The following is a 14,020-nucleotide window of genomic DNA, read 5'->3' as shown; positions in this document are numbered from 1 at the left end:
GTCTGAGCACTACCCATTCCTGACTTAGGTCAGGTTCTGAGTAACAATAGACTATAGCTGGACTCAGCCACTGTCAGACAACTAGGAAACCACTTGTTCAGGGTGGCAGAATTTCAGGCTCCTCTTTGACTAGAATTTCTCCCTTGTTTATTCCTTTGTAGGCTTTGGCCTGGGCTGGAGGCTAGAATAGATAGCACACTCTTCTCCTGAGGCCTGAAGGGAGGGGAAGTGAAGGGGCTATGCATTTACGCAGTGTTTACTACATGCTAGATACTGTGCTAAATGCTTTATTATCATCATTATTATTATTATTTTCAAATGATCCCCTTTGATCCTCACAACAAACTTGCAAAGCAGATGCTGTTATTATCCCATTTTATAGTTGAGGAAACTGAGGCACAGAGAAGTTAAATGACTTGCCCAGGGGCACCTAACTTGTAAATGTCTGAGGCCAGATTTAAACTCAGGTCTTCCCAACTCCTGTCCCAGTTCTTTATCCATTGCACCGCCCGGTGGCCTCCCTAACCAGGAATACCACTGTGGGCACAAGTTTCCTTCTAACGCCTCCCTATATCTGTGCCTCAGGACTGGGTAGTGGGTGATGTCAGTCCTGGTTGAAGGGAGTCTGACACAAAAGGCAATATGAGACCCGAGTAGGGTGATTCAGAAAGGTCTGTTAGGTGCTGCAAAGACAAAAAGGGGAGGTTCAAAGCTGAAAGAGCTAGCAAGGGGCTCATTTGGGCAGGGAGAGAGACTGTTAGGGGTTCGGGAAAGTTAGGGGTGCAGGGCGTAGGCAAACCTGCCTCATTGGCTGTTTCAGGTGGGAAGTAGCTGGTTCCCATGACTGTATAGCTGCTACGGACAGCAGAGGCCCAGAACATTCATCCATTATGGATCTGTCGGGTCATAGCATAAGCAGTAGCAGGCCCTGGGAAGTGGAAAAGCTGCTTTGTTCTGGAGTTCCAGCAGGTGTGTGTGTGTGGCTTGCTGTGCTTCTCTGTTAGGAGCCAGGAAACGTCCTAGCGAAAGCCTGTGCACAAGCTGCCTCACTGGCAAAGTCTCCAGACCAAGAGAGAGCAAGAGCTGACAAGCCAAAAAGACCCTCTTGCTCCCTCAGTCCCCTTTCTTATGAAGCCATTGCCATCCCCCCTGCTGGGTCTCCCTGGATGGACAGGCTGGACCTCAGTCTCAGTCCACGGCCGGTCTTGGGATGCCAGGAATGGAGGGGGACAAGAGAAGCATCTTCTGGCACACCAGGGAGCAACGAGGCCTCTGGAGTCCTCCCCTAGTACCCGAGCGGGCCCAATGGGGGGGGAGGCTGATACGGGCCAGAAAAGGTTTTCAAAACTTTCCTTTTTGAAAAGGAAGGAGGGGTGCAGATTTATGTTTATTTCACACAACTTATTCCAAGAAGTGGCTGTCTTTAAAATGTCTAGAAATTGCGTCATTCAAAATAACCTACTGCTAGTACACTGGTAATAGATAAAAAGAGACAGCGGGCTGGTCATACGTCAAGATTGAAGGATACCTGGTGGTCGGCTAGAGGGCTCCACTGGAGGACAGGAAGGCCTTGAGCACAATGGCCAAATTCCGTTAGGGGACCGTATCGGAGAATATGGGCAAAAAGTCACGTGAGATAAGTTGTTTCCAGAGCAATGAGCTCACAGAACCACCTATGACAGACGGGCACATGAGGACAGATACGGATAAACTAATCTTCCAAACTACAATAGGGAATTGTTTGTATCAAGGGCAAGAACCATAAACTACAAGCATCCTCAGTTGAGTTGGGATGGGTAGGAGAGGGGGAAGGAGCTGTAGGACCATCTGGCAGTTTTCCATTTTAATGAATTATTCTTGCCAACCAGGGCCAAAGCTCTACTGCTTCTATACTTCTGAAGGACCATGAGTGCTCTCAGTGCCTTAAGGTAAATTTCCAGTGGTCTCACCCTAGTTATAGCTCTGTTAGTCCTGTTTGGGATTCCTTTAATGATTTGATTTATATCCTATTGCCCAGGACTCCACAGCTGCCATCCATCGCAGGTTCAACACACTAGATAATGATTACTTTTCTAATAGTTAACATTTCTTCATCAGCCATGCCAAGCCTGTAGACAGATAGAAAGTAGATTTCAACTTCTTTAGGTTTAGTTTGTTTTAGAGTAGTTTTCTTGATGCTAGAAGATGTATTTACTTTATGCAGATAATACACTTGGCCACCCTGAAATAAAAACCAGTCTAAATCATCAAGTATGCATGTGGATCGTTGCTTTGTTGGTGCCAAACTGAACATGTTTCTTGTCCACAAGAAAGCAAATGCCACATACTGGTATTTAGCCCCCCCCGAATTCATTTTTAAAAACAATAATGTACTCGTGTATTCGACAGCTCTGCCAAAACTGTGATTGGGGGGAGACAGAAGGGAAAGGGTAGACCCAAATTCTCTTGTTCAACTGAGTCATTTATTCCACTTTGCATTTTTTTCCAGTAAAAAACAAAACAAATTGAACCACATAACAACAATAGGCACAGATCAAGTACATAAAAACATACAGTACAGACCAAACCAGGAGTGCACCACTATAGAATGTTCCCCATCCCTTTGTGAAAAAAGTGCCTGTGGCTGCTGTCTGATAATCCAGATTATTTCCAAATTTGGTTTGATCTTTTCCCCCTCTAATGTCTTCAGCTCCCTGACAATAAATGCATTTATTGGAGCAACTGGCCCACTCAGAAACTTAGTAGCCAAAGACAGTTCTCTTTTCCTTTACAGAGTTTATGGGAAGTATAACGCTGTCATAGACCAAAGATCTGAAACTGTGGCTCTGGATTCTTCCTCTGGTTTCTGCATTATCTGCCACAGTTACAGCTTCTCCTATTACACACTGGCTTGCCAAAGAAGTAAGCTGCCATCTTCCATCAAAATCTCTAACAGCTCATTAGAGAGACTTTGATGAGCAAAAATTACATTTCCAAAAGGAAACTGTTCCTTATACCATGGGACCAAGAGATGAAAAGAACAATGGAATCGTTTTTGTTTTCAAAGTACAATAAATAAAAAGTAGCCTTCATTTAGCTCCTTCAAGTTTCATCCATAATCCTACCTTCTGCAAGAAGTCATTTCTAGTCCTCCTTAATCTTAGTGCCTCCCCTCAGAGATTATCTGGATATTTACCCTGGATATCTCAGGTGTACATCATTGTTTGCATGTTGTCTCTTCACTAGACCTAGCTCCTTGAGAGCACAGACTGTTTTTTTTGTCTGTATTTTTACCCTTTTTTGGTATACATAGTAGGTGCTTATTAATAAATTGTAGTTGACTGACTGAATGACTCTGTTTTGTATTGTGGTGCTTTTCCTCCACTAAAGTCTAGTAATGATGATGATGATGATAGCATGTATATAGTGCCTTAAAGTTTGCAAGTTGATTTGTTATCATTTGTCCTCAGAAGACTTCATTAGTCTCTCACACAAAGCAAGTATCAAACTCAAAAGCCTGGACAATGAATGAGGCCCAAGTAAATGGCATACAGGTGGTGAAGGCAGAGCATCTATAATTCCACACTCACGCCATGCAGAAGCAACCCTGTACATGTTACAGACCCTGCTGATGCGGTAGTGAAGCAGCTCCAGGGAAATGGTGCTTGGGCAGAATGTTACAGAGAACAACAGTTAGTACTATAAAAACATTGTCAATCAGCGATGACATTATATAGCTTTCCCTGGACTAGTAACACTATCATAGAAGCAGTATGGGCTCATTAAAATAAGTGTTGGATTTGGAGTCAGAAGACCTGAGGACAAATCCCAGCTCTGCCTCTCAATGCCTGGGTAACTGGGCGAGTCATTTCCTTCTCTGGGCCTCAATTTCCTCATCTGTTAAACAAGGGGCTCCCTTGTTGTGGAGCCTGAAGTTTCCTGCCAGCTCTAAGCTTGTAATTCTGCGAATAGTGTTCAAGCATTCCTTACACAGCCCAAGCTTTTCAGTGACCTTCTTGAGTTGTGTCCAGTACTAGAAGGGACCTGGACTGGCTTTTGAGAACACAGTGCCAAGAAAGATGGAGAAAGTCATTTTGTTGATTATGGCTGGATGTGTTCTCATTCTAAATGTTTTGGCCCAGCCTTACGATTGGATCAGCATAAGCCAAGCAGGCATGATGAATGGCTCCTCGGGTACCGTCTCCTTTTCTTACCAAATGAGATGCTAGTTTGTGCCCTTGCTGAGCCTCGGATTCATTTTCATCTCAGAATAGATAAAGCCTTCTTCTAACTCATGGAGTGCTCCTTGGGGAGAGGGGAAGGAGCAGTGGGTACTAAAGAGACTAGTCCATTTTTCACTGAGAGCAAAACCGTAGATAAAGGGTGTTACTGAAGACAAGACACGTCGCTGAGGTGCACTGTGACTCCAAACACTGGGGACAGGGGTTTACTTTGGACACCATAAAAAAATGGGAGGTATAGGCTGGAGAAGTGGTCTGATCGTTTTTTCTTAGCTTCAGACTAGACAAGACAGCCTCTTGAATCCTGTACGACTGATAGCACTCCATGAACACTCCATTATCTCATAAAGGTTGTCACAAGGAAAATCTGGGGATCTTGTTTCACCATTTCTTCTATAGGGGCCTTTTGAGACCAAGGCCATGAAAACATGCAAATGACCACCTACAACACTTATTTAAAGTAAATGGCTTGGGGGCAGCTGGGTGGCTCAGTGGATTGAGAGCCAGGCCCAGAGACAGGAGGTCCTGGGTTCAAATTTGACCTCAGACATTTCCTAGCTGTGTGACCCTGGGCAAGTCACTTGACCCCCATTGTCTAGCCCTGACCACTCTTCTGTCTTGGGACCCATTCATGGTATTGATTCTAAGACAGAAGGTAAGGGTTTTTATTAAAAAAAAAATCAAAAATCAAAAAAATAAAGTAAATGGCTTATCCTGGTTCTGATGTTCCTATTTCAATCAGAGCTTGGACACTGCTGGTTGCTGATCTGCTTGGACACCAAAACCCAATATTACTAAATAAACTTCCCAGTACCAAAGGACATGGTGTGGCACAATGGCAGAAACACTGGTCTTAGAATCAGAATTCTCTGGCTTCTAGTCTCCACTCTGACACTCCCAGAGGAGGAACTTTGGGCAAAGGGCTTCCTCTTTCTAGGTGTCAGTTCTGTCATCTTGTGAAAATGGGGATAAAGATGCTTTTGCCAGAGGCAGTTGGGAAGAGTGGCTAGAGATACCACCAGGAAGTGAAGTCGTGCCTCTGATAAATACTGGCTGTTTGATCCCTGACAGGTCACCGGTGCTTCAGGCATCTCTCTAAAGCGGAGCAGATACTGACTCCATGCCAGTGGAATCACACAGCAAAGTCTCAAACCTATAGAAATATACGCTACTGTTATTTGGTTCTTCAGCCCCACCTTCCTTGTTCAACATTAAAACTGACTCAGGCCATGTTCAACTCAGGACAAATGTTTGGGCCCCCAAACGTGTTTTCTGAACATCTTACTCATCTTCACGCCTATAATGGAACTGCTAAACAGAAAACGCCTCGCACACGAGCGGGCCTCCTCCCCCAAAGGAGTTCACTGGTGTCCTCCCGGGACAGCAGCACAATGTGATGAGAAGTACTAGACCAGCAGTCACAGAAGATACAGGTTCTGCTCCCAGATCTACCGTTACTTGGGTCAGCGTGACCATAGGAGAGTTCCGTCCCTTCTCTGGACCTTAGATTCCCCTTCTAGAAACAGCTATATCCTAAGTGGCACAGTCTAGTTCTAAGTGAAAGGCTAGTTCATTAGAAGCCTTGAGGCAGCAGAAAATTAATTTTTACAATGTTCATGTAGAGCACGAGTGGTCGTTATAATAGTAATAATACGTCACGTTTCTATAGGGCATATTTCTATAAACAGTTTAAAAATCACGCTTCTCACAATAGCCTCGAGAGATGGGGATACGCACAGATAGCACTCTTCTGAGTCAGTCAGTCCCAAAGTGGGATATTTGAAAGCGACTTCAGTGACTTCTTGGTCCACCCCATACTTAAGTGAAAGGTGTAATAATCTCTCTTATAATATACTAGACAAGTAGTCATCTAGCCTCTGCCAAAAGACCTTCAAGTCAATGAAACATGTAAAACCCAGTGGAACTGTGCATCAGCTACGGGAAGGGGATGAGGAGAGGGGAGGTAAAAAATAGGAATCGTGTAACCATGGAAAAAATTCCAAATTAATTAATTAAATAAAAATTTCCAAATTAAAAAAAAATCTAAACTCCAAAAAATAAAAATAAAAATAAAAGACCTTCAAGGAGGGGGAACCCCCCCCCTCTAAGAAGCTCATTCCACTTTCCCAACAGCTCATTGTTAGGAAGTGTTTCCAGAAAGCATTATTTCTTACACTGCCCTCTTTGCACCTTCTCCCCATTGCTCTTAGTTCCATTCTTCTAAAGCTAAAAAGAATAAACCTAATCTCTTTTTCTAATTACAAAACTTGGATCCAGACAAAGAAAACAGTTAATAACTGTCAGAGTTCAGACTAGACTCAGGTCTATTGCTATTTCAAGTTCAGTGTCCTTATTACTATGCCATACTTTCTCACCCATAAATGCCCACTTTGGATATCGAGGATAATAATAGTGAACATTTATATAGGACTTTCAGGCTTATAAGTACTTTGCACATGTTATTTCATCCTCATGACAAACCTTCAAGATATGTACTATTATGTTCCCACTTTACAGATGAGGAAACTAAGGCTTAGAGAGGGCGGGATACTTGTCTAGCATCACACAGCTGGTGTATGAGGCAGGATTTTTATGACTCCAAGTCTAATGCACTATTCAGGTGCCTCTTTCTTCTTGGGGAAGTACCATGCATTTCCATTTGCCACTTGAAGGTGGGCTTTCTTTCCCATCTCACAAAAACGGCACATTAGGCACAAACCAACCCATCTACACTCAAGGTTGTTTCTCTCCTTTCTCGAAAGTGCCATGTGAGAGGAAGGATGTCTTTTTCCAACCCCATGAAGGAAAGGCAGTAGAATTTAGCTGGAAGCAGGAGAACTTGATGGACTGAAAACAGTATGAGGGATCCAATCAATGCAAACATATCCCAGAGCAAACCAGACAGTAAAGTGTATCCTCTTCCAAAAGGGAAGATGACCTCTGCAGGAAAACGCAAAGCCAACACAGCCAGGACCCAGGAAGATGAGCTATTGAACTCTGATCAGAGTATGATGGAAACGTTTCTCTTAACCCAAGCCTCTGGCCCAGCATCCCCACAAAATTTCACAAGGATCATTCTGCAATCTGTGCAAGAAGATTTCTAGGCTTATAAATGAAATCATCTAAGTTGCCTCATAGGTTTTCCCAAATTCCCCCGTAGTCTCAGTTTTGCTGTATGTAGGTTTTCCTACCTGTTCCCCACTACCCTTGTGAGTCAAGTATGACTGCATCATCTCCCCTGGAAGTTCTCCATGGTCAGCTTGACATGACTTTGGATGGTCAAAATTTTTCATTCTACAGTAGAACATGTATTAGCACATTAGGGATGTTCTATGTTTAGTGACCACTCAAATATTTACACCTAGCAGCATCTCTTGGCCAAATGACCAGACAGTAGGATTTCTTAGTCTAGTACAACTAATCTGTATTTACATTCCAAACCCACCCCACCCCAAGCATTGGGAGGCCAATCTCTTAAGAGTTCCCATATCCACTGACCCACTTTCAAATTCCATCACTCACACACAAACCCTCCTTCTTCTCCTCTGCTCATCATTTCTACAATTACATTTTTTAAGTTTCTTTGTGAACTTGGACTGAATGAATGTACAGAAAGGAAAGGAGTCATGAAGACTTCCTTGTGGGACACAAAATTTCAACTATACTGGCTTGTGCTGGCACAGTTGTGGGTTTACTCCTTATGAAGACCATAATGTGGACAGTAATTTAAAACAAACAGACATTACCTTACAGACAAAAAACCACACCTCCTCCAGCAAGATGACAGAACTCAGCGAACTGAGCAGAATTACAGCTGAGGATGCTGCTCTTCAGAATTGAGAGGAAGGGAAAATAAAGGGCCATCTATGGCCGTAACAAGCTTTGAAGCATTGTTTATGGAAAGGACCCCTATTCTGGGGAAATCTTTCAAGGATGAAATGTTACGTCCCATTTTCTCCTAGCCATTCTGCTAGTTTCAAATTCGGTAAATGATCCATTGACTGCTCTGAGGACACACCTCAGAGCTAGGATTTCTTTAATTCTGCTTCCTAAACCTGAACTGAACTATCAACTTGGGCTAGTCTCCTGCCACCTGTACCTCTGCAAAAAGGGAGCTAGCCATTTCCCAAGGCTTTGGAGGAGCAGAATTAGGGAAGGTCTGTGAAGCATTCTGATTCTGAAAATGGAATATAGGGTATGAAAGGGACAAAATACTGACTGACATTCTTCCATCTCCAGGACACATTCTCCATCCTACTGATCTTATAAGAAGTACCCAAAAAGACATTTATGTCTTTAGGGAATACCCAGGAATACAGACAGGTTATAAGATCCCAAACAGGACTATGATCTTATATCAGGCCAAAATAGGTGCAGAAACTGGAATGTGAGGTAGAAAAGTCTCAGACATTAGAAATAACCAAAGAGAAGTTACTCCAAGTTTTATCATTGAAAACTGCCTTTTGTATTTCCACTCCCTCCCCCCATTTGGGGTCTCTGTCTTGCTAAGTTCTCTCCTTTAAGCAACAGGAAAGAGTGTTTTTTTATATTAAGGAAAATATTTCTGACATTGGATCATTTGCTGACGGCAAAGCTTCCTCTAATTTTTTCTTCCAACAGCCAGGGCTCTAGCTTTTTCTTTCCACACCATGCAGTGACTCTTTGCAGTGACTTACTGTTTTAAAGTAATTTACTAATAAATCATTTCTAGGTTCCTAGCTAATTCCATAAGGCATATAGTTGATTTTGCACTCAGGATGCAAAGAACAAAGTAACTATACTACCTTCGGGAGAATACAATTACAAAAGATGGCCTTATTACCCAAGATTTTCTTAACACTTTAGACAGCCTTATACACCAGAGTGACCAAGAAGACGGCAAAGAGGATAGTGGGTTTCACAAGCATTTCTCTACTCCCTGGGCACTTCCCTATCTTTCTTGTGGAACCTCTGTAAAGGTCACAGGGTCAGGGCACTAAAACTTGCTTTTTAAAAGTTTAGACTTTTAGTTTGTCTAACATTCTATACCTAAGTGAAACCCAAGAAATCTCTGTGGTAGCTACCTTTCTAGCTTATGTAGCAATAGGTCCTGGAAGCAGGAGGTGGAAGGGAATCAGGTTAATACCTTGACTCCTGTCACTATGGCCTGACTGGCCCAGTACAATGGGAAGAATGTGAGGTTTGGAGTCAGAGCATTTGAGTTTGAACCTCTGTTCTATGTAACCTTGAATAACATATTCTTTATGACTCAGTTTCTTGATCTATAAAATGAACTTCTATGATCTATGTGCTTTGGATCTACATGTTCTAGAATCACAAAGCATGCACTGTGTGCATGGGGCCACCAAATACCAAAAGTTGGAAGAATTACTTATTTGTGGTATGAATAGGGGCAAATCATCTGGCCTTTTTAGGCCTCAGTTTCCTTATCTGTAAAATGAGGGGTTTGGAATTGATGATGTTTAAGATCTCATTCAGGTTTAACATTCTGAGAACTGCTGCAGGGGCTTTGCTGCTCTCTGCATAAGGCTTGCTTTATGATTTGTCCTCATACAGAAAGAGTAGAAGAGTCCTTGATTTAGTATTGAAAACTGTTTTCTGTGTTTTCCATGCTTAACTACATAATCAACATATTGTAGAATATTGGAGTCCTAGAAGTTTAGATTCCTTTGGAATCTTGAAAACCTGGGATCCTAGAGTCATAAAGCCCATAAAGTCTAAGGTATTAACACCTTAAAACCTTCAAATCTTGAGATTACAGAATCCTGGAAACCTAGAGTTGGGAGGAGACTTAGCTATCACCTAGCCCAGCTTCCTTATCTATCACCTATAGAAGAACATCTTATTTTCCATTCAAGTGTTTCATTGGTTTCCATAATTAACTGTTCATTTAAACCCTCAGCATAAAACAAAATTTAGAATTCATAGAATCTGAATTGACTAATGAAGGCATCATCAAAAGAGGTCATAGCTGAACAGTTTAGCTAACCTCCCAAATTGGGCTGAAAGCAAACTGACATCTTTTTTCAGAAAAAGGATAATAGTTGCAGGATCAAAGAATGTGTGTGTGTGTGTGTGTGTGTGTGTGTGTGTGTGTGTGTGTGTGTGTGTTCATATATGTATGTAGGAGAGGGAGGTCAGAGACTCTGGTAGTCCCTTGGGAAAGAAATAAGAAAACAAATGAGGAGACTCTTTCCTACCTACGAAGAGAACCATCTTCTCTCCTAGTCAGGATTTGAACACAGCAGTGAGAAAAAGAAGCTGAAAAACACAGCCACGGCTTGACCAGAATGAGGATTTGCCCGGTAGAAATACCTCAGAATTCAAGTGCACAGCACTGAAAAGTGAAAAAAAAAAATCAGAATCAGAAAAGCCAAACCCTTCCTTGTGTTCTATTAAAAATGTAAATGTAGTCATTATTTTAAAAATTCTTCTTAGGCTTCCATAAAACTGAGTCCATGGATGGTTTTGAACCATAGAATAACCAGTCATGAGGGGAGCATTAAAAATCCTCCTTCTCCCCATTTACTGCTACATCAGGGCCTCTCGGTCCAGAAGGCTTCGATGCAGTTGTTGCTTGTCGTCGGAATCATCTCCTGTGGGATCGTTTTCTTCACCAGACTCCACATATATGGGCCAGTCACTGTCTGGTTCACCCTTCTCCGGACCCTCAGAGGATGCCTCCATCTGGCTCAGGTTGATGGGTACTGACTCATCCTGTGGATTCGTAATACATGTGCAGCTGTCACATAAGCCGAACCTCCGCAACCCCTGGGACAGGCTGCTTGTGAAGGTTCTCCGGCAACCCTTGCAAATGATTGGTCGATTGGAGCGGTGGACCTAAAAGAAGAAGAAACAGAATTTCCCAGTGAAGAGTCTGGGTGAACTCAGTATGAAGGTGATGCTCAGAGAGGACTGGGGCCGAGGGAGGGAGGACAAAGGAAAACTGCTCCCCACAGTGTAAGTGAACAAGGGCACCTCGGCCCTCCCAAAGGAGCCACGATGCTGTGGTTGGGTCAGCTTTCCCCTTGATACAGACCCCAATTCCTCCATGTGTCTTAGTTGACAGTCTTTGTCAATGGTGGCTAGCCTTCTCGTAGTGAACCTCTCCACACCTAATTAGACCCAACTTCAAGAAACAGCCAGATGGGGCCCATCTAGAAAATGCTTTGCAAACCTTAAGGCATCAAAGAAATGATATTATTATTCGCAGCATTTCTAGATGGGTGGGACCTGCCAGATCTTAGGCTACACTGGTATAGCCTTTGCAAGGTCATCAAATAGAACACTGATATTATTGGAGCATCATAAAAATGGAGGAGCTAAAGCAAAAGGTACAATCACGAGAAGGATGAGGAGAAGGACCTTTAACATTCCATTTTGTAGATCCATATATATGTTTACATGTTGTGATTTGAGAGGCGATGTGCCAGACTTGGAGTCAGGAAGACCTGGGTCCAAATCCCACTTCAGATGCTGGGCAACTTACTTGACTTCTCTCAACCTCAGTTTCCTCATCTGTAAAATGGGGATACTAATAGCACCTACCTCCTCAGATTACTATAAGAAACAAATGAGACACCATGAACTCTTATGACCACTATTATTAGGGCAGGGACTGAACCTGTGGTTTCATTTGTGTAGGGAACTCCCAGAAAGGAAAAGTTTCTCCACCAATGCGGTTTGGCCCCTTCTCTACAATTTAGCCTTAGAGAGTTGTCTGGAGCACTGAAGGTTGTGACTTGCCAGGATGTGTCAGAGACAAGACTCAACCCAGGTCTGTCTGACTGCAGAAATTTCTCTGTACTACATCATGAGGTCTTATTGTTATTCATGTGATGGTCAGAAAATTGAGTTGTATTCTTTGGGAATTTATTTTTTGTTAAAGTCAAGTTACAATGAAGGATCAAAACCACTAAAACTGGAGGCAGGGACGGAGGGAGAGACGGAGGGAGAAGGGGTGTGAAGCATAATTCTCAAACCATTTCTGGATCACAAAAATGCTCTGTTCTGCCTTTGCTGAAGGAACTCTCCTACTTGGACTTAGTTAGGGAGTCCCCTTCCTCCCTGCTCTCCCCTCATCCCCCAGCCAAATGTGGGCTGACACCAGTGTTGGAGTGCTGGGAACGAGTCAAGTGGACAAACATTTATGAAGCACCTAATATGTATCAAGCACTGTGCTAAGCTTAGGAAGGAAAAGTCTGAGGTACACAACTTCTGAGCACAATGACTGAATCATAGGCAAGGTCAACAGGTTGCCAATAAATCAAGTCTACTGACTCCAGGAATCAGAGACAAATGAATGATTTATAGAGCTTAATTTATAGTTTAAAAAAAGGGATGGGGACTATAAATTAATGAAAGTTACAGAAATCTTTAGAAACTTATTTTGATCATAATTTAATTGGATAAGCTAGGTCACATGACCAAGGAGCTTCTTGGGGCTTTTTTTTTTTTAACTTTAAAGCTTTTCAATTTTTATTTTATTGAGGGCAGCTGGGTGCCTCAGTGGATTGAGAGCCAGACCCAGAGATAGAAGATCCTGGGTTCAAATGTGGCCTCAGACACTTCCTAGCTGTGTGACCCTGGGCAAGTCACTTAACCCTCATTGCCTAGCCCTTACTACACTTCTGTTTTGGAACCAATTCAAATATTGATTCTAAGATGGAAGGTAAGAGTTTTGAAAAAATTACTGATATCTTGTTTTGTTTTGTTTTTAAAACACCATCATTTCTTACTAAAGCCCTGCTCTTAAACAGGTGACACATTGGATACTTAGTATTGATTCTAAGAGGTGAAAGTTTAAAAAACATTTATAATTTTTTTTTTACCAATTACATACAATATACTTCCACACAAATTTTCGTTAAGTTATATGATCAAATTTCTCTCTCTCCCTCCCTCCCTTCTCTTCCCCCTCCCAGTCCAGGCAGGCATTTCCATCTGGGTTATATGTATTTCCATAATGTTCATTTTTGAAAGCAAATAATCTAATAAAATCAAAACCCCAAACATAAACTCAAATAAACAATTGAAAAGCTGTATGCTTTCATCGGCATTTTGACTCCAATAGTTCTTTCTCTGAAGGTGGATAGCATTCTTTGTCATAAGTCCCTCCTGAGGCTTCTTATATAAAATTTTCCCACTACTGCCAACTTTCAGAGTTGTGGGAATACTAGAGTGGGACAACCACTAGATTTAATATTTTATTGGGTTAAAGCTCACATCTATCAATTGGTGAAATTTTAGGGAAAATACCCGTTAGTGTTCTGCCTACAGGAATTATTATTTCTATATACCTTACTAGAAAGTGGAAACCTGTGGTTATAGGCCAGTGATGGTGAATCTATGGCATAGGTGCCGAAGATGGCATGCAGAGCCCTCTCTGCCCCTCCCCCCAGTTCATTATAGAAAGGCAGAGGGACTGAGGAAGAGCTGCTTCCCTCCCTCTCTCCACCATACCTGATGACATTTTTTCACACCCCCACCCCTCTGCCCAGCAGCCAATAGGAGCTCCCAGTGGGTAAGGTGGGCAGCTCACAAGTGGCAGAGTGCTTGGGTCACTCCCCTCCCCATCTCTACACTTACTGAGGATATTCCTCACTTCACCAGTCCTTCCACCCAGCAGCCCAATGGCAGTGCTTCCTCCCTCCCCTGTGTGTGTGTGTGGCGGGGTGTAGGGTGCACCAACCCTTGATGGGGAAGAGGGGCATGGCATTCCATCCCTTGGGGGGGGGGACGGGAACAGCACTTGATCTGGGAGGAGGCAAGGCACAGCATTCCCTCTCTAAAAGGTTCAG

At 42.8% G+C, this 14,020-nt stretch overlaps 1 protein-coding gene across 1 annotated transcript in view; it reads right to left on the bottom strand.

Moving 5' to 3' along the window:
• Nucleotides 1-2,443: 2,443 nt before the first annotated feature.
• The window catches only part of ZBTB8B (zinc finger and BTB domain containing 8B), a 35,219-nt gene continuing 23,642 nt past the window's right edge, over nucleotides 2,444-14,020 (bottom strand). The window contains exon 4 of the mRNA XM_001381327.4: nucleotides 2,444-11,060. Within this exon, the coding sequence (XP_001381364.1) occupies nucleotides 10,752-11,060 (309 nt within the window). The 3' untranslated portion in view covers nucleotides 2,444-10,751. The remainder of the gene's footprint in view (nucleotides 11,061-14,020) is intronic.

This window comes from Monodelphis domestica, chromosome 4 (assembly GCF_027887165.1).
Source record: "Monodelphis domestica isolate mMonDom1 chromosome 4, mMonDom1.pri, whole genome shotgun sequence".
In the NCBI taxonomy this organism is placed as follows: Eukaryota; Metazoa; Chordata; class Mammalia; order Didelphimorphia; family Didelphidae; genus Monodelphis; species Monodelphis domestica.
The sequence above is the reverse complement of the archived record's forward strand: the minus strand, read 5'-3'. Positions and strand labels throughout refer to the sequence as shown.